Below are 23,067 nucleotides of genomic sequence, written 5' to 3'. Positions count from 1 at the left end.
TGGTTTTATTTTAATACTTGGAAAGGACCTTGCACCACTGAGCTACTGTTCTAGCCCTTCTGCCTCTGTATTTTGAGACAAGGTTTCACTAAGTTGATCAGGCTGGCCTCAAACTCACTCTGAAGCCTAAGTAGGCCCTGGACTTGTAACTCTCCAGCCTCAGCCTCTGGAGTATCTGGGATTACCGGCCTGAGCCATGATGGTTTCTTTTAAATACACACAGTGGTTTCAAAATGATCACCATCAGTTGCTAACACTGTACAGCACGACTTTCTATACTCCAGTTTGTACTGACAAAAGCAAAAGAAGACTGGCACACTAGCCATGCATTCCTGGAGGCCAGCAACAAGACGCAGAGTGGAGGTTGCCTTCTTTCATTGGCCTTGGGCCTTGTGGCCTTCTAACAGTACAGACTCAGGTAAGTTACTAGGTACTAATGTCTTGATCAAAGGTGGAGAATTGAGTCCAGGTTGGAAAAACCTTGTAGTACAAGAAAAATGGGCCAAGGTGCCAGTCATCCTGGTGTCAGTGACAATCACATCTAGGAGTTTAACAGGCAGAGTTCCTGGTTACCCCATTTGTACCACCTTTCTGGCTGAGACGGTAGATTTGTGATCTCCTACTTGAGAACAGCCCCTTGTTTTTTAGATAAGGAAAGCAGGGTCCAAGGAAACAAATGGTTTCATTCCACTGGGGGCAGCTTGAAGCTTACCTTTGCTGGCTGGCCGGTCATCACCATGGCTACTGCTGGCTTCCTTCTTCAGGGCCCTCCTCCCACTAGCAGGGCGATCCCTGTTAGGAAGCTGGCTAAAGATGTCTAAGTCATCGCCACAGGCTTTGGAGAATGCTTTGGGGGCTCTCTCTTCAGTGATGACATTCCAGCTGCTAGTCCTCCCTTGCTCACGACGAGGGCCTTTTTCCCTGGTCTCCACCTCTCCAGGAGTATCACCCATGACATCCTCAGATGGAAACCTGCTCTTCTGTTCCAGATCTTTTTCAGGACTGAGCCACAGGGGTTTGGGCTTCCTGACTGTCTGTTTCTTGCCCATCCCTGCTAGAGAAGGCTGTAACCAGTGTGGGGTTTTCCCGGTCGGTTCGGGGATTTTCCTACCTCTGAGACTTTCCAGCTGTTGGATCAAAGAGGGCTCCTCTTCTAGAGGAAGACATTTCCCAGGAGAGGATGAAGAAGGGACACTGGGCCCATCACCCATAGAGGCAGGGGTTGCCAACAGTCTTACATCTTCCTGTAACTTGGACAAACTGTTCTTCAGGCCAGATGTAGAATTCACCTTTTCACCAAGGAAATCTCCTTGTGAGGAAACTGTCATATCCAAGGATTCCGCTGGCTGTGAGCAGCTGAGCCCAAGCTCCCTAGCATCACTCAAGGCAGCCATCTTGAGGGCACCTTTGCTTTCTTTCCAGCCAGTGCTCAAGGCCTTGTCTGAGCTCTCATTCCTCTCTCTCTGAAGGTCCACGGGGATGGTACAATCAGAAGGGGCTTCACCTCCTCCTTTCTCTAACACGCCATCAAAGATGAGGCTTTTGTTGACATAGAGTTTCACGTTCTTAGCACCAATGTCAAGATCCTGAATGCACAAAATGGAGCAAAAAGAAAACATATGTCACCAGACTGATGTGTCAAACTGTGGAAGTGGAAAATACCCCAAACAGAAATGTACAGTGCTCGCGATGGGAGCACTCTAGAGCTGCACCAGCACCTGCCAAATGGATCCCCTCTCATCTCTCTGCAAAGCCGGATGGACTCTACGAATCAAAGAACTTTCTCAAAGAGGCAGCCTAGGCACTGTCGTGTTTCATCGCCTTCTGTCAGGACACTGGTAATGGCCCACTGATTGGTTTTACTGCTTCCTGGTCTCCTGCTGCTGCCACCTGATTCATGCTGCTGCCATCAGAGTTAACCTCCTACAGGAGCAGAGATGCCCATGCTCCCTTGTGAACCGTCTCAAGGCTTTTCACTGCTCAGCCAGTCTCTAAAGGTGTAGTGGTATATGCTTGTCATTCTAGCACTTCCCAGGCCCCAGGAAATAGTGAACTGGAAGCCAGCATGGGCTACAAAATGAGACTCTTGTCTCAAACAAAACAAAAGAAAACAAAACAAAACCCAACCAAACAACCCCCCAAATACATGTATTTTATGTAAACTAAAATGCAGTGTGGTTCCTGGGGCGTTTGCATCAAGCAGATCTGGTGTGCATGTCAAATGCAGTCTCCTGGACTCCTCGGCTATCTCACATTGAGTATCTTAAAAGAAGAGCCGAAGACAAGGACTTGGTGTAAGGAGGAAGTAGGGAAAGTAAGACAGGGTAGGAGGATGCTCCCAAAAGTGTCTGAGTGCTTCACAGCCGGGGGCAATTGGGGCTCCCTCCTGTTGGGACTCTACAAGGAATCCAGGCTACTTTGGGAGTATGTCCCAAAGACAGAAGTTAGTGCATTTGTTCACTGCTCCCTAGAGGTGGCCCCTGGGGCAAGAAGCCCTCACATATCACAAGCTGGGCACATCCCTCAGCAGACAGCACAGCAAGCAGTGCCCGCATGCCAGGGACCCACTCGCTTCAGCTGCAGTCAAAGAAAGACCCAGGGGATGTGGAACAGGTACCAAGGCTGCAGCCTTGATATGGCAGTTTTAGGGAATCCTTGCTCTACTACTAACTTTTCTAGAAATTTTTCCATTGCACCAAGATGTGGATAAGGCAGGCCAGCATGACACAGTGACCTTCACAGAAAGGTTCCTATCCCCTCATTCCCTAAACGCATGGCCTTTTCTCATGCATGTTTCTGATATGCATCTATTCATGCTTAAAGTAAGACCATCCCTTCTCCAGACACTAGCTATTCCCTCCTTTCTGTGGTAGAACTCTTCCCAGGCTTTATCAAGGAATATAACTCATACATCAGTCAGTAAACAGCTCTTTACTGCCTCTTGGTACATCTGCCTGAAACAATCTCTACACTTAGGATAACAAACACTCCCATCACCCCCAAGTGATACACTTTGAAATCCTTCTCCCTCCCTGCTTTCTCAGACAACCTCTCTCCCTCCCTCTCTCTCCCCTCCCCCTCCCCCTCTCTGTGTATACATGTGCTGTCAGAGGACAACCTGGGGGAGATAGTCCCTTCCACTATGTGCACACTAGGTACACTAGGGATGACACTTAGGTCATCAGGCTTGACACTAAGTGCTTTTATCCACTGGCATCTCAACAGGTCCCTTTTATAAAGTAACACATTTTCTAGAATTTTGACATACAGCTTGTAATGTGTACCTCTTTCTACCTGGCTTCTTTAATTTAACCATGATTTTTCTGAGATGCATCCAAATTGTGAGAGTCTGAGGCTTTCTTCCTGTCCGATCGCTGAGTATTCTATTCTACAGAAGTTCTCACAAGTTGCTGTCACACCTACAATGAAGCAGTCATTGACACCCTTGCCCCTCTTTCTGGCCTCTTGCCTCCCTTCCCAACAGGTTCCTGTTTGAACTCAATATACAATCCACTGTTTCAAGGCATCCACAGCTAGAGCAATGGCTTACCCCCGTGTCTGTGTCACCATGACAGACCCCTTCCCTCAGCTTTGACAGTGGGTTACAGGGTCTGACCCAAAGCCAAAGCCAGGGTACCTCTTGCCCCCCTGCTACACCTGATTCAGCATGAAAAATAGATAGCTGTTCCTCCTCCTTCACAATCCACTGGCTGGGCTTTAGTGATGATATATGCTATGCCGGCATTATCTGGCTTCTGCCTAGCTGGCGACTCTCCTGCCCAGCCTCCTTGGCTTGTCTCTACTCCTGCAACCCCCACAAGTTCATCTGGGCCTCAGTACCTGGCCTGCTCCAGGTTTAAGGCTAGTTCTTTGAGTGTCTTATACTCACCATGGCCCAAGGCTCTGAATGTCTCTATGGCCCAGGGATGCCCATCCCCTGACTCTCTAGTCCTGACCTCTCCGTTGGCCCTTAAGGGATGACTGGCATTCTCTCTCCTCTTGGGGATTTCAACCTATATGTGCTTCAGATCCATCAAATACTTAAACAATATAGGAATAGAGCCCAGGCTAGCTTGAACTTGGGGTCTCTCTGCCTCTGGCTCTCAGGTGCTGGAGTTACAGCTCCCAACAGAGTCCTACATCACTTCCTCAAGCCAAACCTCTCCTCTCCTCAACACACTTCTAGTCAGTCAGCTTTCCAAACCCTAGGCTCCTCTCTGACCTCCTTGTCCTTGCCTCGCCACAGCCAACCTGTCAAGGAGTTCCTTGTCTCTTTCCTCCCCAATCTGACTTCATTTCCCACAGACATTGCTGCCCCAGTGCAGGTCTTTGTCATCTCTCCAGAGACACCAGATTCAACTAATTGGTCTCTCTGCTCCCATTCCACACTGTCACCCTGTACACACACTTCATTTCCCACATAGCAGCCAGACTCACTTAAAAACAACTTCAGTCAGACTACAGCTGCCTCCTGCCCAAACCACCCAGTGACTCCATTCTGTCAACCCTAACTACCTATTTATAGTCCTAGGTCCAGGTCTGCTTGCCTCCATACACTGCTCCTTGCCACAGCCCAACTCTTCTTGCCTTCAGAGACTCCTCAACACCAGGCTTTAAAGAACACCCCACCCATTCCTCTCTCTATCCTGATGCTTTTGAGTGCCTCAGTCTCTGAAATGGTCTCTCTTATCAGCATTTCTGGAGGGTTAGGGGCAGGGTTCTTTCTTTGTTTTTTTGTTTGAAGACAAGGTTTATAGCCTTGGCTGTCCTGAACTCACTATTCAGACTAAGCAAGCCTCAAACTTTCAGAGATCTGTCTGTCTCTGCCTCCCTAGTGAGAGATTAGAGGTGTGCACCATCATAGCTGACTAAGGGGCCTTTTTCATTTCAAACAGAGTGTCAGACTTGAGATCTCACATCACAAGTGCTGGGATTGCAGCTCTACACCCCCAGCCCCGGCTTGGCTGCTAATTTGTCTCTCCTAACCGAGTGAAGCTCCAAGTCAGAAGAGGTCCTCCACACTGCCCGAGGACACAGCACACAGTAGGATCTTGGGCATCATCAGGGAACTGACATTTGACTAGCCTGGACATTCTCCTAAGCCCAAAGAGGAAAAAAGATGGCACCCTGTGGCTACCCTCCATGTCCCACCCTAGGCCACTCCTGATTTGCTTTGGCTTGTAATCTGTGTTTGGCATTTGTGCGCTCTGAGGCCCCAGGGCTATCCTATCTACCTACCTTCAATCCCCATGTCTTAGCCTCCCTGCAAGCTCTAACTAAATCCCTAGATCACCACAGATAGGTTTGCAGAACAATTCAGAAGGAGAGCCATCAAACCTGAGTCCCTCCACAGGAACTTGGCTTCAATCATCCAATTGTGGGATGGCAGGCTACTATTTGCTGGCTGTCAGAAAAGTCGATGTTCAAAGCACGCTTTTACATGTTTATATGGATGTGCGCTCTGTTTAGTGGAGGCACAGAGCAAGCATGTGCTGTGAATTAATCAGCAAACGGCTCGTGGAGGGGGATGGCACGGGCAGCTTTCAAGGAGCAGTTCTGAAAATTACCACCATGGAAACATCTGGCTAGACAGAAACATTCATTTAAAGAGGTGGCAGGGCATAGCTGGGCTTCCTATTCAGACAGTGGTGGATGGGCAACCTAGCTTTCCTAATGAGATGTCTGGCCCCCAAAACATGTCTGCTTCCCTTATGTGACCAGTTGAGAGCCCCACCTAAGCAACTGCTCAGCATTAGCTCAGGAATTCTGACTGTGGCAGACAGGAAGGCAGGGAAGGCAGGGAGGGAAGAATGAGCTCTGTGCAGCAGGGGGTTTCTGAGCCCCTGCCTGGCCTGCAGCTTGCATCTCAAATATTTCCAGTACACACTACTGTATCTGTGGGCCTATTTGATAAGGAATACTGGAGTATGGAACAGAAACAAAAGTCTGCACTGTCCCACAGTCCTGGACACCCTGCAAGCAAGCATTAAAACTTTCCCTCCTCCCTTTTGTCTAGCTAGAGCTTAGTCCTGGCTGTGGCTGGCCCAGACTGAATTATTCATGTGGGTGGAACTCTGAGCCCCCAGTCTCCTAATTAAGTCCCACAAACCATTTCCTACTCCTTAGAGGTAATGGTCTTGGGCACCTTGCAGTGGGTGTGTGTGTGCACACACCCCCTTCCACATTTTGTTCTACCTATAGCCATCTCTCAGTATCTATGGGGGATTTATTGCAGGATCCCTGTGGGTACCAGCATTGTCTCATGCTGTAGTCCTGTGTATAAAACATCGCAAATTTGCACATAACCTACGTATAGCCTCCTACTTCCTCCAAACCATCTCTAAGTGACTTATAGAGCCTAATGTAATGTAAATGCTATGGAAATTGTTATGCTACACTGTTTAGGGAAGAATAAGATAAAAAGATATACTGCAGAGATTTTTTTCTTGACTGTTTTTTATGCTGCTGGTTGGATTCTGGAATGGGAACCTGTGGGTAGACAAGTCCATTGTTATGTAGCTGGGCCACACAAACATTGTCAAATCTCACTGGGAAGATGTATGGGATCCATACCCGCACCACAGAGTCTTGGGGCTGGGAGCTTGCAGATGAGCACCCCTTAGCATCTCCCCAGCAAAGTTCTAGAAGGATGCCTTTATGGATCTAGGGGAAATCTCCTGCTGTAAAGGCCAGCCTTTGCACCATGTCTAGGTACCAGTGCTTCAACGGAGGCTCTTCCTTCTTCACCTCAGATCCCAGTATGTTCAGAAATCCCATGCTTCTTCACCTAGAAGCATTTGTGAGTGTGCACTTGTGTGCAAGCGCTGAGTACACTCTCCTGTTCCCGGTCCTTATTTAATGAGAGATGTAGTGGTACTTGTATTGTGACACACTGAAGCCCCATGGCTGCCACATGGTCCTTTTCCCAGTTCTCATTTTCCCTCTTTCTTCTTTCCAGTTCTTAAGAACCAGACACACAGAGATGATAAATTGTGTTTAATGCGATATGAGTATCATTCTAGCCTAGATAACTCAATTAACTTGCCAAGGTCACTTACCTCCTAGCCTAAAGTGGATAACTGCCCTGCCTCTTCCAATGAACACACCTACTACTCAGCAAAGGTAAGTGGTCACGTGGTTCCCCTCATCTCTTTATGTGGACAGTGCAGATCCAGCCCCATGGCTAGACAAGTGGTTACTTCTGATCTTTCCTTAGAAGAGTGTCTTTCTGCAGGGACTTCCCAAATCAAGAGCAGGCCTGATGTCACCAGAGGAAGTCATTTGGGGCCTGAAGATAAAGCCATTAAGAGGGCAGTAAAGATTCAGAGGGAGGTAGATTTCTGGTGACACCATGGGAATTCCTGGCTTCTGCCACATCTGAAACCATCACCTAGGCTAGTGTGGTTCTCAACCTTCCTAATGCTGCAGCCCTTTAATACAGGTCCTCATGTTGTGGTGACCCCAATCAAAATTATTTTGTTGCTATTTTCTAACTGCAATTTTGCTACTGTTATCAATAGTAATGTAATATCTGATATGCAACCTCTGGGGGGGGGGTGTCATGACCCACAGGTAGAGAACTACCGGCAGAGCCTCTTCTGTCATAAAAACCAAGGAGTTGTCTTTTGTGATTAGCCAAGTTTGGTGGTGTTGGAATTTGTGAGACAGGGTCTCTATGTAACCAAGGCAAACCCTGATGTTAGGATTACAGGCATATGCCACTCTACTCAACTCTGAGTCACTTAACGTGGCTACTGAGACAATGCTAGCTGACACCATAGCCCTGCCACATAGTTGCCCTGCACAGCACACCCTGCTCTTGACTAAGATCATGGGGCCTCAGCCATCCTAAGTTTGAACCTGTCCTGCTAGCAAAGCTTGGCCTAGGCCAGCCTCTGAGGCCAACATCTCAGCCTTATGCTAATGATCAACCCCCTGCTCACCAGTCTCTTGCTGAATGCCACCAGCTTACCTACCTCAGCTAAGTAAATGTTTGCTATGATCAGATTCAAAATTTTAAACTTTTTTTAAAAGAAAAAACATTTTGAGACAAATTGGGCTGTTTAAATTTGGAATGGTAAGGATTGAGTAACTCAGAGGGAATAGGGACTCCACAAGAAGACAATAAAGTCAACTAACCTGAGCCCTTAGGGGCTCCCAGAGACTGAACCACCAACAAAAGCATACATGGGCTGGACCTAGGCCCCACCCCCTCATGTATAGCAGATGTGCAGCTTGGTCTTCATGCCAGTCTCCCAACAAGTAGAGCAGGGGCTTACCCTGACTCTGTTGCCTGCCTATGGATCCTGCTCCCCTAAGTGGTCTGCCCTGTCTGGCCTCCGTGGGAGACGTGGGAGACGATGTGCCTAGTTCTGCAGTTACTAGAGATGCCAGGGTAGGTTAGGACTCAGAGAGGAACCTCCCCTTTCTCAGAGGTGACAGGGAGGGGTGGAGGAAGGAGGGACCATGTGATGGGAGGATGAGAAGGAGAGAGGGCAGTGATGGGAAGTAAAGGAAATAAAGTATTTAGTAAAAAAATATGGAATGGTGATTAGAGCAAAATAATAATTACTGTCCAGCCTTGTAATATTAGACATTGGGTTATTAGGAAGAAACATAAACTTGAGTGTCCAGGGGAACTAAAGTGTTCATGAATTGAAAAGGGCTATAAGCTAGGGCTCACATTCAAATGCTCTGGGGTAGACCAGGAGTGGCAGGGTAGGAATGTTCTTGTGTTGACACTCAACAGTCTCCGCATTATATCACTTGAATTCTTTCCAGAAAAACAGCGACCAATGCACTTGATATTGTCAGAGAAGCCAGGCAAACTCAAGAATGGCTTGTGCCCAAGCCATGCTGTTCCTAGCTAGGCAAGACCTGGAGGCTACTGTCTGGGTCCTCCTGCCCTCAGTATCCCTCAGACAGCAGCCATTTAAAAGTGGCCTTTTAGGTCCTTTGGTCAAACTGTCTCCTATTAAGAACATTTCAGTGATTCTAAGGCTGGTATCTACATGGAGATAGGAAGCCAGGACTTACCTGAGCATCCTCATGTACCCAGAACAACATTTATGACATTAAGCATATAGCTGTGAAGACTGCCATCATCATGTAACAAGATGATGGTTTTGTAGACTGCTCTCTTGTGGGAAAGTTCTAACAGGGACTCTTGCTCTGACCACACCTCTGTTCTCTTACCAATAAGGACCAACCATTCAGGGCCACACAACCTGGCCCTGCCTCTCTTTGGGGCCTCCTCTTGATTGTCTATGTCTATCAGGTTCTGGCCACTCATATGACTTCTGTCCTGGTATTTGCTAAGCATGTTCTTGCCCTTGGATTTCCTCTTGCTATGCCCCTAACAGGAATATTCTTCCCATGGCTCCTCCTCTTCTCCCTAGCTCTTTACGGCAGTTTGAATGAGAATGATCTTCATAGGCTTGTATGCTTGAATACTTGGTTCTCAACAGCTGGATCTGTCTGGGAAGGATTAGGAGATGTGTCCTTGTTGGAAGGGGTGTCTCACTGGGAATAGGCTTTGAGGTTTCAAAAGACTGGAGCCATTCCCAGTATGCCTTTCTGCTTCCTGTTTGTGGCTCAAGATGTGAGCTCTCAGACATACATGCCTTTGCTCTGCCATCCGGACTCTAACTCTCTGAAACCATAAGCTCTTCCTTTTGAATGAAACACTTCCTTTTATAAGTTGCCTTGGCCATAGTGTTTTGTCACTGCATTAGAACAGTAACCAAGTCATTTCCCTAGCCCAATGTCTTCTCAACACTTAGCACTGAACTCTCACACTCATTTATATTCTTGTTTTACCTTTGATTTGCTTTCAGAAGGTACAGGGCTATTCACACAGGGCCATATCTATTTGCTTGTTATAGTCCGAGCACAAGGGCCTGTGCAACCCACTGTACAGTCACCACGTTGTACATAGATATTTAAAATGGAATTTAAATTAACTTTGAAATGAAGTTTCTCAGGCTATTGACCACATTTCACTCCCTACGGTATCTAGGCTGGAGCTGCCTCTTGGATTTGGCACTAAGGGTGACAGTGGCAGTGTGGTTAACAAGGACAGCACAGATAACTCAGACTGTTATAAAGGAAAACGGAGCATGGGGAGTCAGCGGAAGTCTATGAGGATGGTGCATTTGCCTGTTTTCTGTAATAACACCAAGTTACCTAAGGCTGCGTAACTTTACCAAGAAAAGAGGTTTATTTAACTCATGGTTCTAGAGGTTCAAGGTTTTGTGGAGGTCTCAAAAGCCTGAGAGCATCACAGAGGGGTGTGTTGGAGTGGGAGATCACATAGAGGGCAGAAAGCTAAAGAGCTCAGAGAGCGTGTGCTTTTTAAACCAGCCATCACCTGAGAGCTAGCATGGGGCCTTGGGAGAACAAACCAGCCCTTCAAAGGGCAGTGAGTCACTTTTCTCATAACTATGACAAAACACTTGGCAGAAACTGTTTATGGAAAAAAAAAAAAGGTTATTTTGCATACAGGCTCAGGGGGCTCAGTTCACTACAGTAAGAAAAGTTGGCAGAGCTCATTACAGCAAATTTGAAGCAGAGCCTGGAACTACAACTGGGCTAAATAACCATTCTCTTAGTGACCTACTTCCATCAGCCAGGTCTCGCTTCCAGAACTCCCCAAAACCTATCCCCCACACTGAGAAACAGGCATTCAAAACAGGAACCTATAGGTGACTTTCCAGATTTAAACTACTCCAGGAAGTGTTCTAAACTTCACATCAGATGGAGCCCATTTCCAAACCACAGCAGACACGCAATCAACTACCACAGAGACTGCTGCCCCCCTCCCTGCCACAACTGTCACTTTGCTAAGGAAACCCACCTGATCCTCATACTCTCTAACCAGACCAGTCCCTTGTGCCTCCCAGCTGGGTAAATCTTCTATGTGTGTGGAACATAAAAAGATGTAGCAGACATGTCATCCTACCCGCCTCCTGCCCTAAGCAGACATTGCCAATCAACCACAGTGAACCCCAATGAACCAGAGGGAAGGTCCTCAGGGCAGCACCCCAGGCATCCACTTCCAATCAGACCAAGAGACCCAGGCCATCTGCAGAGTGGGTCTTACTTTTCCAGAATCAGCTTCTTCATGGTGACAGGGAGAACTGTCACCAGCCATAGGATGGCTGGTGGTCAGATAAGCTGCTTCCCATATTCAGTTACTCACTCTCACGTGTACATGCCTCTCAGAGGCCTGATTGTAGAGTAGTGAGCAAATGACAGCTGTCACAGCAGACATTGTGTGCTGTGAAGTGTGGCCTTCTGCTCTTCCCTACCAAGTCCCTCTTCTCAGAGCAGCTCACACTCACAGTGCAGCCTCATGAGAGGAGCTTGTAAATGTTAACCCAAGGATGTAGCAGCCAGCACATGCCAGTCAAGGGTTCTCCTCATCCCAAGTCAGCCTTGTCGCCCCACTTTACTTTCCCTCCTCAGACTCCCGTACACAAAACACCGCATTAACAAGCTGTGTCTGCAGGCTAAGCTATATTCCCTATAAACTCTCATTTTATCTCCTCCAAAACACACAGCAATAGCATTCTCTGGAGAATATTAAATCGACCAAGCCACAGCTGCATTTGTTTGGGTTTTTCTGCCCCTGGTAAGTTCTGGCAACAGATGGTTGTGTGTCATGTAAGCAGTATTCTGCAGTGTTGCTCTATGCTCTGCCCTGGGTGTCAGGACCCCACGTTCCCACCCACAGTAAGCTTCCAATGCTCCCCTGACTCGGAGGTCCTGAGCCCCTTTAGTATTCTGCATGTCCCAGGAAAGCCAAGTACATGTAAATAAGGGCTTGTCTTGGCTGAGGCACACGATTTCTCAGCATGGTGGTCCAGTGTGTAAATTAGGCCCAAAACCATGGTGAGCCATGGGGCATGGGCTTGGGTAAGTTGCAGCAGCTCACTTCTCATTCTAGAATAAGATGTGGGGAACACATGCAGGAAAAAGCCAGCAAACCCGGGATCCTCAACAGAATGGTCATGGGGCTCTGAGCACTTAAAAGATGGCCAGGGAGGAAGGGAGCTCACAGGTCCCAGGTCCTTGGGGGTCCTCCTTACATAACCCAGATACTTACTTTTCTCAAATGTATACTTTCGGAATTTATTGAGAAAGAAAGACTTCAAAAGACAGAAAGCAAAGGGAGTTTCCTGCTGGTCGGGGCAGTAGGGCCCTTGAGTAGAGCCATAGGAACTGTATCCACCTGGGGTCTCCAGGTCTGTGGTGTTCAGCACTTGGTGGGTGCTGAAAACATGTGCTAGCCATAGGTGGAGGCTGATTGTTTAAAGAACTAGAGGGGAGGAGAGCAGGGGTGGAGGGTGGGAAGAAAGGGCGAGGACAGAGGAGAGGAAGATGGTATTAAGGGCTCTTTTGGAGGATGGTCAGCTTCGCTTCAACTCTCAAATCCTTGTATAAGAAAGGGCAACATAGCTGCTCATGGGCTATAGAAAAGCAAACTCACCCATTCATTCATTCAGTCACCCATCTGTCAACTGCTCATCTCTTTGGCATAGATGAGTGGTAGAGACCTCTGACCCTACTGTCTTAGAGCCCACAACTTATTCAGGGGGACAGGGAGGCTCACAAGGCCCAGAAGTGGCTCAAGAGCAGGGGAAGATTCTTGGAGAAAGCATCACCTGGGCTTTTGAGAAATCTGCAAGACAAGCATCTGGAGCAGAGTGGGATGGGGAGGTAGGCAGGGACAAGGGTGTGACCACAGCAGCCAGCACTCAGGATGCCTGGCATGAGCAAGGGGGGCAGAGACTGGAGCAGGAACATTAGGAGGCTCAGATGTCACACCAGCAGTCTGACCTTGATCTTTTGGGTCAAAGGGAACTCTACGGTTGGAAGCAGAAGAGAGTATGACAGGGTTTCCCTAGGGACAGACTGGAGAGCTAAGGTAGGAGGATTAAGAGTTCAAGGACAGATTTGGCTACAGGGTAAATTCCAGGTCAGCCTGGATGACATAATAAGATCCTTTCTCAATAAATAAACAAACAAATGAAAGAACAAATAAAATCAGACCACCCCACAGCAGTTCCCAAGCTCGGGGAATGGTTCAAAGTGTCAACATATGGCCTGGGTCTCCTCTATTGAGGCCATTCACTGAAGCTGTGTCTTCCCTCTCTGGCTACAAATGGCCTCAGATCCCATAGTTCTATAGTGTCTTTTTAAAAGATGGAGGCTGGAGTCAGCTTCTTTCCTGTGCCTTGGTCCCTTATGTCTTGCATTAGCATGACCATTCTTGACCCCGTGCCTACTGAAGAAGGAAACAAGGCAGACTGACAGCGCCCTGCCCCTTCTTGCTAACTCTGTGCCTGTGGGGTTCTCTGGCACCTCCGTGGGAGACATCTAGTGCCTGCTTCACCTTGCTCAGGGCTTCAGCAGACTGCATGATTTGTCTACACCATGTCTGTCAGCAGCTCAGCACGGTTGCCTTCAGGGCAGTCTGTGTCTTCTGTATCTGTCTCCTCAGAACATATCAAGAGGCTGACAGCCCCTGGCGTGCCGTGCCCACTGTGGTGAAGAACTAAAGCAGATCAACTCATGAAGGACAGGCTGGAGAAGGAAGGATAAGGGCAGGATAGTGTAGGGTACCGAGCAAGGGTGGACTCTGGAACCAAATGGGCCTGCAGCCAAGGTGAGAGCTAGCCATGAAGAGCTAGCTCCAAACCTCTGTGGCCTGGTATACATGAGCCTGGTCTGACACATGGAATCCCTACCAAATTACCAACAGTGTGAACATCTTTAGTCTAGTACTCAGAAGGCAGAGGAAGGAGAATGTCTCCGAGTTTGAGGCCAGCTTGGTCTATAGAGAGAAAGTTCTAGGATAGCCAGAGCTACATAGAGAGACCCTGTCTCAAAAAAAAAAAAAACAAAAAAAACAAAAACAAGAGAAAAAAAGAGGAAGAAAGAGAGAAAGAGAGAAAGAGAGAAAGGGAGAAAGAAAGGAAGGAAGAAAGAAAGAGAGAGAAAGAAAGAAAGAGGAAGAGCGAGCGAGCAGTTTTCCAGGCTCTGTCACTGCATATTAACTAGATATGGTGCTAAATGAATGAGCCTGGAGTACATTGAGTACATAGGCTCATCTTTGCAGAATGACATGAGATAGAGCGTCATCATGGTTACTTCTTAAACCTTAGGAGCTATACATTCTGCTCCTGGTGGCTCTCAGTGAGACTCCTGTTGGACTCATTTAGAACTCAAGCCACTGGCAATTTGCTAAATGTGTGCACCACCAAGTGAGCTGTGAGGAGGCAGACCTGCTACTTACCCCATCTGCTGTCCAGTAATTCCGAACCTTGATCATGGTCAGACCGAAGTCACGAAGCTGTCGCATGTTGTGAATAATGAAATAGAGCTGAAGTGGTGGGTGGAAGGGGCAGGTCCACACAGGGGGGTCCTTCTTGCTCTGAAATGCCAAGGGATGGGAACTGTTAGAGACATTTCTGCCTGTCTTCAGGGCAAAAGGCCAGAGACTCTGGCTAATTAAAACCAGCAGACATCTAAGGCCTGGGCGGGGCCACCTTATCTCCATAGTAAGTACTGCCCTCTGCTCTCACCCCTTTCCAGTTGCACTTCATAGCGCCAACAACCCTGTCCCTGCAAAAAGCTGCCAGCCAGATGGAACTCAAAATGCAGTAGGCTTTATTTTAATCAGCTTAATGGGCTTTGAGGAGGGCACTGGGTGTGGGGAGGGATGCCAGGGGGGCCTAGAGAAAGCCTCTGCTGGCGCTGTTTGATTAGCCTGGCAAGCAGAGCCTCTGATTTTCTTTTGTCAAACCCTATGGAATTTTTCAAATTTGAGAATAGAGGAGAAAAAGCAATGTCTGAGCCATGTGCTGGAACAGGGCCATGGCATGGAGCAGGCTGCTCCTTTCAGGGTTTCCAAGTGCAGGGGGCTTCTGTTTGTATTTCTTGTGTGAGGCAGGGGGCAGCCAGAGTGTTGCCAAGGCTGCCCTGGAGGACACAGAGCATCAGAACCAGGTGCTTGCTGGCATCTTCATCCTCACCAACACCATTTCCCATGGGAGAGCTTTGGTGGCATATGGGTAAAGCCAAATCAGGAGACTTTCTGCTCCAGTCACCTCCTAGGATATTTCTACATTCTATGGAACAAAAACTGCAGCTGGGCGAGTGAGATGGCTCAGTGGGTAAAGGCACTTGTTGCCAAGGCTATCAACCTGAGTCTGATCCCTGGGACCCACAAGGTGGAAAGAGAGAACCAGCTCTTAAGAATTATTCCTCTGATCCCCCGCCCTGCCCCAAACATACAATGAATGTAATTAAAACAAAAGAAAAATTTAAACCATAGCTGCTCCTGAACACCCCACCCCCAATCCCCGGCAGCTGGCTGGGCACTGCCTGGCTCTGCTCCGACCAGGCTCCCTACACTTTCACGCTGAGTCCAACAAGCTATCATGTGGCTCCTTGTTCCCCTTCCCCTGTGACCCTGGCCTCTCCCCTGAGCAGCCTCAGTTCAGTAGTACCTGAGGTCAGCGTGGACTGTCTGGGTGTCTGTCATAGCTGTGCCCTGGAAGGGGACTCCTGGTCTCACTCATTTCTGAATGCCAGCACTAGGCACAGCTTCTTGGTGGGGACTAACCTAGTGGCTAAGTGACACGGGTTTCCCAGCATCTGTCCTAGTTTCAGCTTTACAGAAGGGCCTACCTGCATCTGGTTAAAAGGTATCTGTCTGCTTCAGGAGACATTGGAAAGGAAAGAGAAGAAGGACCAATTCATTGCCATAACGAAGAAATGGGGTGGCTTACCCCTCAGAGCTTGGTTTCTGGATTGTCTACCAACTCAGAACGCTTGGTGCTTAGGTCCCACACAGCTGGGTCTGGGGTTCAGTATTGCCTAAGCTAGGCTACCCCTCTCAGAACCTCAGTCCTCACTAATCAATCACTGCTCTCTACATCCCTCACATCCCTTCTAGGTCCTGACTGGCCCACAGCCATCTTGGCTTTGGAATACTGGGGGTGGGGTAGACATTTTACTGTAAACTCTGCTACTGAGACTATCTTAGAGACTATCACTCGGAGTGTGCCTCCGATGGGCAGCAGGGAGGACGGCTGGTGACGCTGGTTCTGAAGCCTGGCTCCAGCCACAAGAACAGTTAGGGCTTCTTGTCTCCTGATGCTGGAGCTTTGGGTAGGGAAGGACAGCTCTGGAGGCTCAAGGGATGCTGACTTACTCTGGAAGCACCTTGGCTGGGCTAGAACTCTGTGTTCCTAGCAGCTGTTTAGGACTCAGAGACCTCATCTCAAAATCTGGCAGGTAAGCATTCATTATCATAAGCTCCTCCCTCTGTGGCAGAAAGGGAGCAGGAGTCCATTTCCCTTCTCATTTCTGTCAGAAGAAGGAAGGGCAGGAGAACTAAGGGGGCACTGTATCATTCAAAGCCCCAGTGCACTAACCCGAGGCTAACTCACGGGCTCATTCGTGGCCAGGCCTTCTCGTATTTCCTGTTTAGATAGAATCTGTGTGAGGTCCTGGTGGGAAGCCAGGAGCTAACTGCAGAGTCCTGACATGCCCCAGTGCCAGGCCAGCAGGCAGAACACGTGTAGCACCCACCCTGTATCATGGTAGCCTTTAGCCATGCTCCACTGAGAGGCCTTGTGGAACCCCAGGGCAAGTGGACTGCTGTGCCTCCCTGTGGATAAAAGACCACGGCCACGGTGAATCGTGGCCGCTGGTCTGCCTTGGGATGCCCATAGCCCACATGCTGGAGGGAAGGTTTGCTCTCAGTGATTATCATAAGCATTTACGGGACCAGACAGAGCTTGAGTGCACTGTTTCAGCTTGTATTCTAGTAGCAGACCCTGAGGCAAGAAGCTCTGGGCAAGTGGCTTGTTTAAAAGACAGTGCTAGAAGCCTAGGCCAAGAGGGAAGGCAGGCTGCTCATGAATGGTATGTGAGCAAGCTAGCCATTCCTGCACGGACCTAGAGTAAGGCCACCATGGAAACAGAGCCAGTGTGGACATATCTTGGAATGATTCTAACCACAGGACAAGGAAATGAAGTATTTGCACCCTGACCTCTACACCAGCATGGGCTGAAGGCTACTTCTAGAAGCTTCAGTACCAGTCTCTAGCTCGGGCCAGCTGCATGGAAGCTCAGGAAAAGAATCCTATGTGATGACTAACTACAAAACCAAAGGTGCTTTTCTGTCCCATCACTGATTAAACACAGATCCTACCACCAGCAGACAAATGCAAGCTGCCTCGTAACTAATACCATGTTTCCAAAGGAATAGGCTACCAATAAGAAAATACCCAACAATTTGGAAGAATGTCAAGGGCAATCTGTGTGGGAACCAGCCAACTTCCAAATGCATCAGACTGTAGAAAATAGCTTTTCTTTCTGGTGCTTCTCTCTCTCTCTCTCTCTCTCTCTCTCTCTCTCTCTCTCTCTCTCTCTCTCTCTCTCTCTCTCTTTTCTCGGTGCTAGGAGCCTCACACAATACAAGCTATCTACCACTGAACTGGACCACAACCCCCATTACAACATTCTTGAAATCACAGAGTCTAGAGATAAGAATGGGCAAGTGGCTCCAGATGCTAGGGACACACACACACACACACACACACACACACACACACACACACACACAAGCTATCTATTAGTACGGTGAGAGTTATCTTTGGGGGAAACTAGGCAACAGCATATGGCATTCCTGTGTATTCTTTTCCCTTTAATTGAGATATAACTCATATTCCATAATTCAAATTTTTCTTTTTTTAATTCCTTTTTTATTAGATACTTTATTTATATTTCAAATGTTATCTCCTTTCCTGGTTTCCCCTTCAAAAACTCCTTCCTCCATACCCCCCTCCCTGCTCACCAACCTATCTACTCCCACTTCCTGGCCCTGGCATTCCCCTACACTGGGGCATACAGCCTTCACAGGACCAAGGAACTCTCCTCCCATTGATGACCAACTAGGCCAACCTCTGCTACATATGCAGCTGGAGCCATGAGTCCCACCATGTGTACTCTTTGGTTGGTGGTAGTTCCTGGGAGCTCTGGGGGTACGGGTTAGTTTATATTATTGTTCCTCCAATGGGGCTACAAACCCCTTCAACTCCTTGGGTCCTTTCTCTAGCTCCTTCATTGGGGACCCTGTGCTCCGTTCAATGGATGGCTGTGAGCAAATACTTCTGTATTTGTCTGGAACTGGCAGAGCCTCTCAGAAGACTGCTATATCAGGCTCCTGTCAGCAAGCACTTGGCATCCACAGCAGTGTCTGGGTTTGGTGATTGTATATGGGATGGATCACCAAGTGGGTCAGTCTCTGGATGGTCATTCCTTCAGTCTCTGCTCCACACTTTGTCTCTGTAACTCCTTCCATGATTATTTTGTTTCCCCCTTCTAAGAAGGATTGAAGTATCCATACTTTGGTCTTCCTTCTTCTTGAGTTTCATGTGGCTTGTAAATTGTATCTTGGGTATTCCAAGCTTCTGGGCTACTATCCACTTACCAGTGAGGGCATATCATGTGTGTTCTTTTGTGTTTGGGTTACCTCACTCAGGATGATATCCTCCAGGTCCATCCATTTGCCTAAGAGTTTCATAAATTCATTGTTTTTAATAGCTAAGTAGTACTCCACTGTGGAAATGTACATTTTCTTTATCCATTCCTCTGTTGAGGGACATCTGGGTTCTTTCCAGTTTCTGGCTATTATAAATAAGGCTACTATGAATATAGTGGAGCATGTGTCCTTATTACATGTTGGATCATCTTCTGGGTATATGACCAGGAGTGGTATTGCTGGGTCCTCAGGTAGTACTATGTCCAATTTTCTGAGGAACCACCAGACTGATTTCCAGAGTGGTTGTACCAGCTTGCAATCCCACCAGCAATGGAGGGGTGTTCCTCTTTCGCCACATCCTCACCAGCATCTGTTGTCACCTGAGTTTTTGATCTTAGCCATTCTGACTGGTGTGAGGTGGAATCTCAGGGTTGTTTTGATTTGCATTTCCCTGATGACTAAGGATATTGAACGGTTTTTTTTTTTTTTTTAGGTGCTTCTCAGCCATTCAGTATTCCTCAGTTGAGAATTCTTTGTTTAGCTCTGTACCCCATTTTTAATAGGGTTATTTGTTTCTCTGGGGTCTAACTTCTTGAGTTCTTTGTCTATATTGGGTATTAGCCCTCTATCAGATATAGGATTGGAAAAGATCTTTTCCCAATCTGTTGGTTGCCTTTTTGTCTTATTGACAGTGTCTTTTGCCTTACAGAAGTTTTGCAATTTTATGAGGTACCATTTGTCAGTTCTTGATTTTACAGCACAAGTCATTGGTGAGCAATTTGCAAATTCATCTGGAATAACAACAACAACAACAACAACAACAACAACAAAAACCCAAAACCCTAGGATAGCGAAAACTATTCTCAACAATAAAAGAACCTCTGATGGAATCACCATGCCTGACCTCAAGCTGTACTACAGAGCAATTGTGATAAAAACTGCATGGTATTGGTATAGTGACAGGCAGGTAGATCAATGGAATAGAATTGAAGACCCAGAAACAAATCCTATGGTCACTTGATCTTTGACAAAGGATCTAAAACCATCTAGTGGAAAAAAAGACAGCATTTTCAACAAATGGTGCTGGCTCAACTGGCGATTAGCATGTAGAAAAATGTAAATCGACACATTCTTATCTCCTTGTACAAAGCTCAAGTCCAAGTGGATCAAGGAACTCCACATAAAACCAGATACACTGAAACTTATAGAGGAGAAAGTGGGGAAGAGCCTCGAACATATGGGCACAGGGGAAAAACTCACAATTTTCAAGTGTGTAATCCATGATTTCCCAGCATATTCACAGGCTACACAACTAGCATCGCCATCTTTGCTTAGCATACTTCACTTCCCACTGTGGATCGCGGCACCCATTAGCCATGCATTCCCATGCCCTGCTCCTGCATCTGTGGATCTGTTCAGACTGTTTCCTGTAGCACTTAGCTTTCAAGGTTCACCATGCATGTGTAGCCTGTACTGGCACTTCATTCCCTCTCACAGCTGAGTTTTGTCTATTGTATGGTGACATCACCTTTTAATTTTCTGTCCATCAGCCTGTGTTGCTGGGTTATTTCCATCTTCTATCAACAGATTCCATTCCTTTGTTTTTTGGGTTTTTTTTTTTTTTTTTTTGGATGTGCACATCACTTGGTTATATACCCAGGAGTGGAACTTCTAGGCCACAGAGTAGCTCTGTTCCTTACTTTCTAAAGAATTGACACACTGTTCCCTTGCAGTGGCTGGTCTATTCACTTTCAATAGTATTTGTCATTTTTTTTTGGCCATCCCAGTGGATATGACTGGGTCCCACTGTGGCCTTCATTCGAGGTGTCAAAAATATGTGCTGAGTATCTTCCTGTGTACTCACTGGCATGCAGTTTCCTGTTCTGATGTTTCTGTTGGTTTCAGGAATGTGGCTTTAGAGAATCCACTGGGATATGCTCCCTCTTCGTCTATATTTTATAATATTGAAGGGACTGTCAAATGCTCATTCTTTAACTATCTGTCAGGGTTCACTAGGGGCACCATTTCACCCAGGCTTCCCATACGGTTTTTTGTTAATCAGTTCAATTTCTTTCTTTTCTTTGGATTGGTCTTTTCAGATTTTCCATTTCATCTTAAGTCAGTTTTGGTAATTTGCCCTCCTTGGCATTTATACAGTTCATGTAGGTTATCTAACTTGTTGGCATACAGTCTTATAATCCTTGTTTCTGTAAGGTAAGTAGTGATAGTCCCTGTATATTCACAGAAACCTTTGCTTCCTCCTTTGTTGTCTAACTAAAGGTTTTTGAATTTGTTGATCCTTTCAGAGAACCAACTTTGGTTCCATTGATTTTTTTTTTCTCTATTGATAGTCTTTTTTTTCTGCATTATTTTTACAACTTTCTGAGTCTACAATCATTTCCAAATAAAAAGTTTAAATCTGTGCAGCATGTGATCTTATGTATTGAGGATATGGTGTGGCCAAGGACAGACAAGAAGTGCCTATCAGTTAAATGGGGGAGGCAGATAAGCCCAGGAACAGGAGTGTGTGTTCTGGTGAGACAGGCTCTGAGGAGAATAAAAAACGACACCACAGTGACTGGGCAGGAGGGACAGGGTTCCCCACCCGGTAGGCAGGGAAGCCTTGCTGAGAAAGTGATACTTGGGCTGAAATCCAAACATAGATGATTTGAATCAGTGTGAGCAGAGATATGGGGCTGATGGAGGTGGGTACTGGAGAAGGAAGCAGGGGGCAGACTGGGTACTGTTGGCCCCATCCACACAGGGACAAAAGGCAACTGTTAATTGCTGTTATTTTTCTGTGAGAGTACTTCTAGGAAGGATTAGCTGAAGAGAAAGACTCTCCCCAAAGTGGGGTCCCAAGATACAATGAAATCTGAGGATCAGGCCATCCTGCCTGCTTCTCTCATTAGCTCACTATTGCTCTTGCTGATGAGTGCATATCCTGAAGCTGCCTCCATCCTTCACTGAGCACAGGTTCTGCAGTCTTCCAGCAGGACTGAAGAAGACCCCTGGCCCTCTAGGAATTCTTTAGGCACTCTGTATCCAACTGGGACTACTGTGGCAAACAGTTGCATGGACCAAGCAGCTACTGGGGTCTTAGCCTCTCTAGTACAGATGGCCACTGCTAGACCAGGCTGGCCTCTAACTTTGAAAGATTAGCCTGCCTCTGCCTCCTGAGTGCTGGGATTAAAAGCATGTGCCATCACATGCCTGGCTGCCCTCCCTTCCTCCAGTCTTTCCTCTTGCCCTTCCTTTCTGGTAGAGCTGTAGATAGAACATAGGACCCAGGTCATTCTAGATAAGAAATATACTACTACTAGGTGGTACCCAAGCCTTGGGGTGTTTGTTTGTTGTTTTTTCCTTTATTTTTGAGTGAGAGACAAGGTACTGCAAGAATAGCCTCAAATACCTGATCCTCCTGCCTCAGCCTCGTCTTGAATACAAATGCCTGCTACTATGCTGCCTGACTATAACAAATGTCCTTTAAAAATATATGCTCAAGTGGGACTGCAGAGATATTTGAGCGGTTAAGAGCACTGTTGCTCTTGCAGAAACCTGGGGTTGGTTCCTAGTGTCCACATGGTGGTTCAGGACACCTCTTACTCTAGTTCCACTGAATCTGGTGCAGGCACTGCACACACTTGGTACACATACAGGGAAAAGGCAAATACTCATACACATAAAATAAAAATAAATCTTAAAAATATGCTAAAGTGAGCCAAACTCAGTTTCTACTGCTGAAAATCTAAAGTTTTTAACGGATTAATTTACCTCCCATCTCCTATTTTAAGGAGAGCAGAAAGCAGACTCTCATAGATAGCAGGTAAGTCTTCTAAGATCATACAGAAGGAGCAACAGCTGAGGATTTTAAGAATAGCTGCTTCTTCTTTAACTGAGGGCCTGATGTGATCACCCCGTCCATGTTTACATGGCCCTTCCAGCACTGACTAGGTATGCAGTATCATGCTCCCCTGATAGACAAGAAATCAAGTCAAAGCTAAGGGAGTCATCTGTGGGCAGAGGCTGTGAGCTGGCTTTGGACCTCAGTCTGTCTGCATCTCCAGTCTGTAGTTAGGGACATTAAGATCTTAGAAGAAGCACTCAGAGCTGTACCTGGCCCCAGGTAAGGCCCGAGTGTGAAGCAGCTCTTTTCATTTTCAGTACTTTAAGGAAACAATATTAATTGGGGGGGGGGTCTAGTTAGGTTTCTGTGGCTTTGATACAACACTGATCAAAGCCCACTTGGGGAAGGAAAGGGTATATATATATATATATATATATATATATATATATGAATGATATACAAGACCTGATCATCCATCTCAGTGCAGGAGCTCTGGAGCAGAGGCCTTCAGTGTGTTCTCCAGGGCCTCCTCAGCCTGCTTTCTTACACTGCTTAGGACTACTTGCCCAAGGGAGGGTCCAGCCCATCCACACCAATCACTAAGCAAGATACACACAGACTTGCCTAGAGGCCAAACTGAAGGAGGCATTTTTCTCAATTG

The 23,067-nt window shown here is 47.1% G+C and overlaps 1 protein-coding gene across 8 annotated transcripts in view; it reads right to left on the bottom strand.

Annotated features, from left to right (window-relative positions):
• Nucleotides 1–23,067, bottom strand: part of D430042O09Rik (RIKEN cDNA D430042O09 gene) — a 166,941-nt gene that overhangs the window by 30,630 nt on the left and 113,244 nt on the right. For all 8 annotated transcript variants that reach the window (XM_030242515.1, NM_001081022.2, NM_001358287.1 and 5 more), the window contains 2 exons: nt 14,300–14,437; nt 713–1,586 (listed from right to left, as the gene is read on the bottom strand). In XM_030242515.1, coding sequence (XP_030098375.1) covers nt 713–1,586; nt 14,300–14,437 — 1,012 coding nt within the window. The remainder of the gene's footprint in view (nt 1–712; nt 1,587–14,299; nt 14,438–23,067) is intronic.

The sequence above is a fragment of the Mus musculus genome, chromosome 7, assembly GCF_000001635.26.
Source record: "Mus musculus strain C57BL/6J chromosome 7, GRCm38.p6 C57BL/6J".
Classification (NCBI taxonomy): domain Eukaryota; kingdom Metazoa; phylum Chordata; class Mammalia; order Rodentia; family Muridae; genus Mus; species Mus musculus.
Note: the sequence above shows the minus strand (reverse complement) of the source record. Positions and strands in the feature narration are given on the sequence as shown.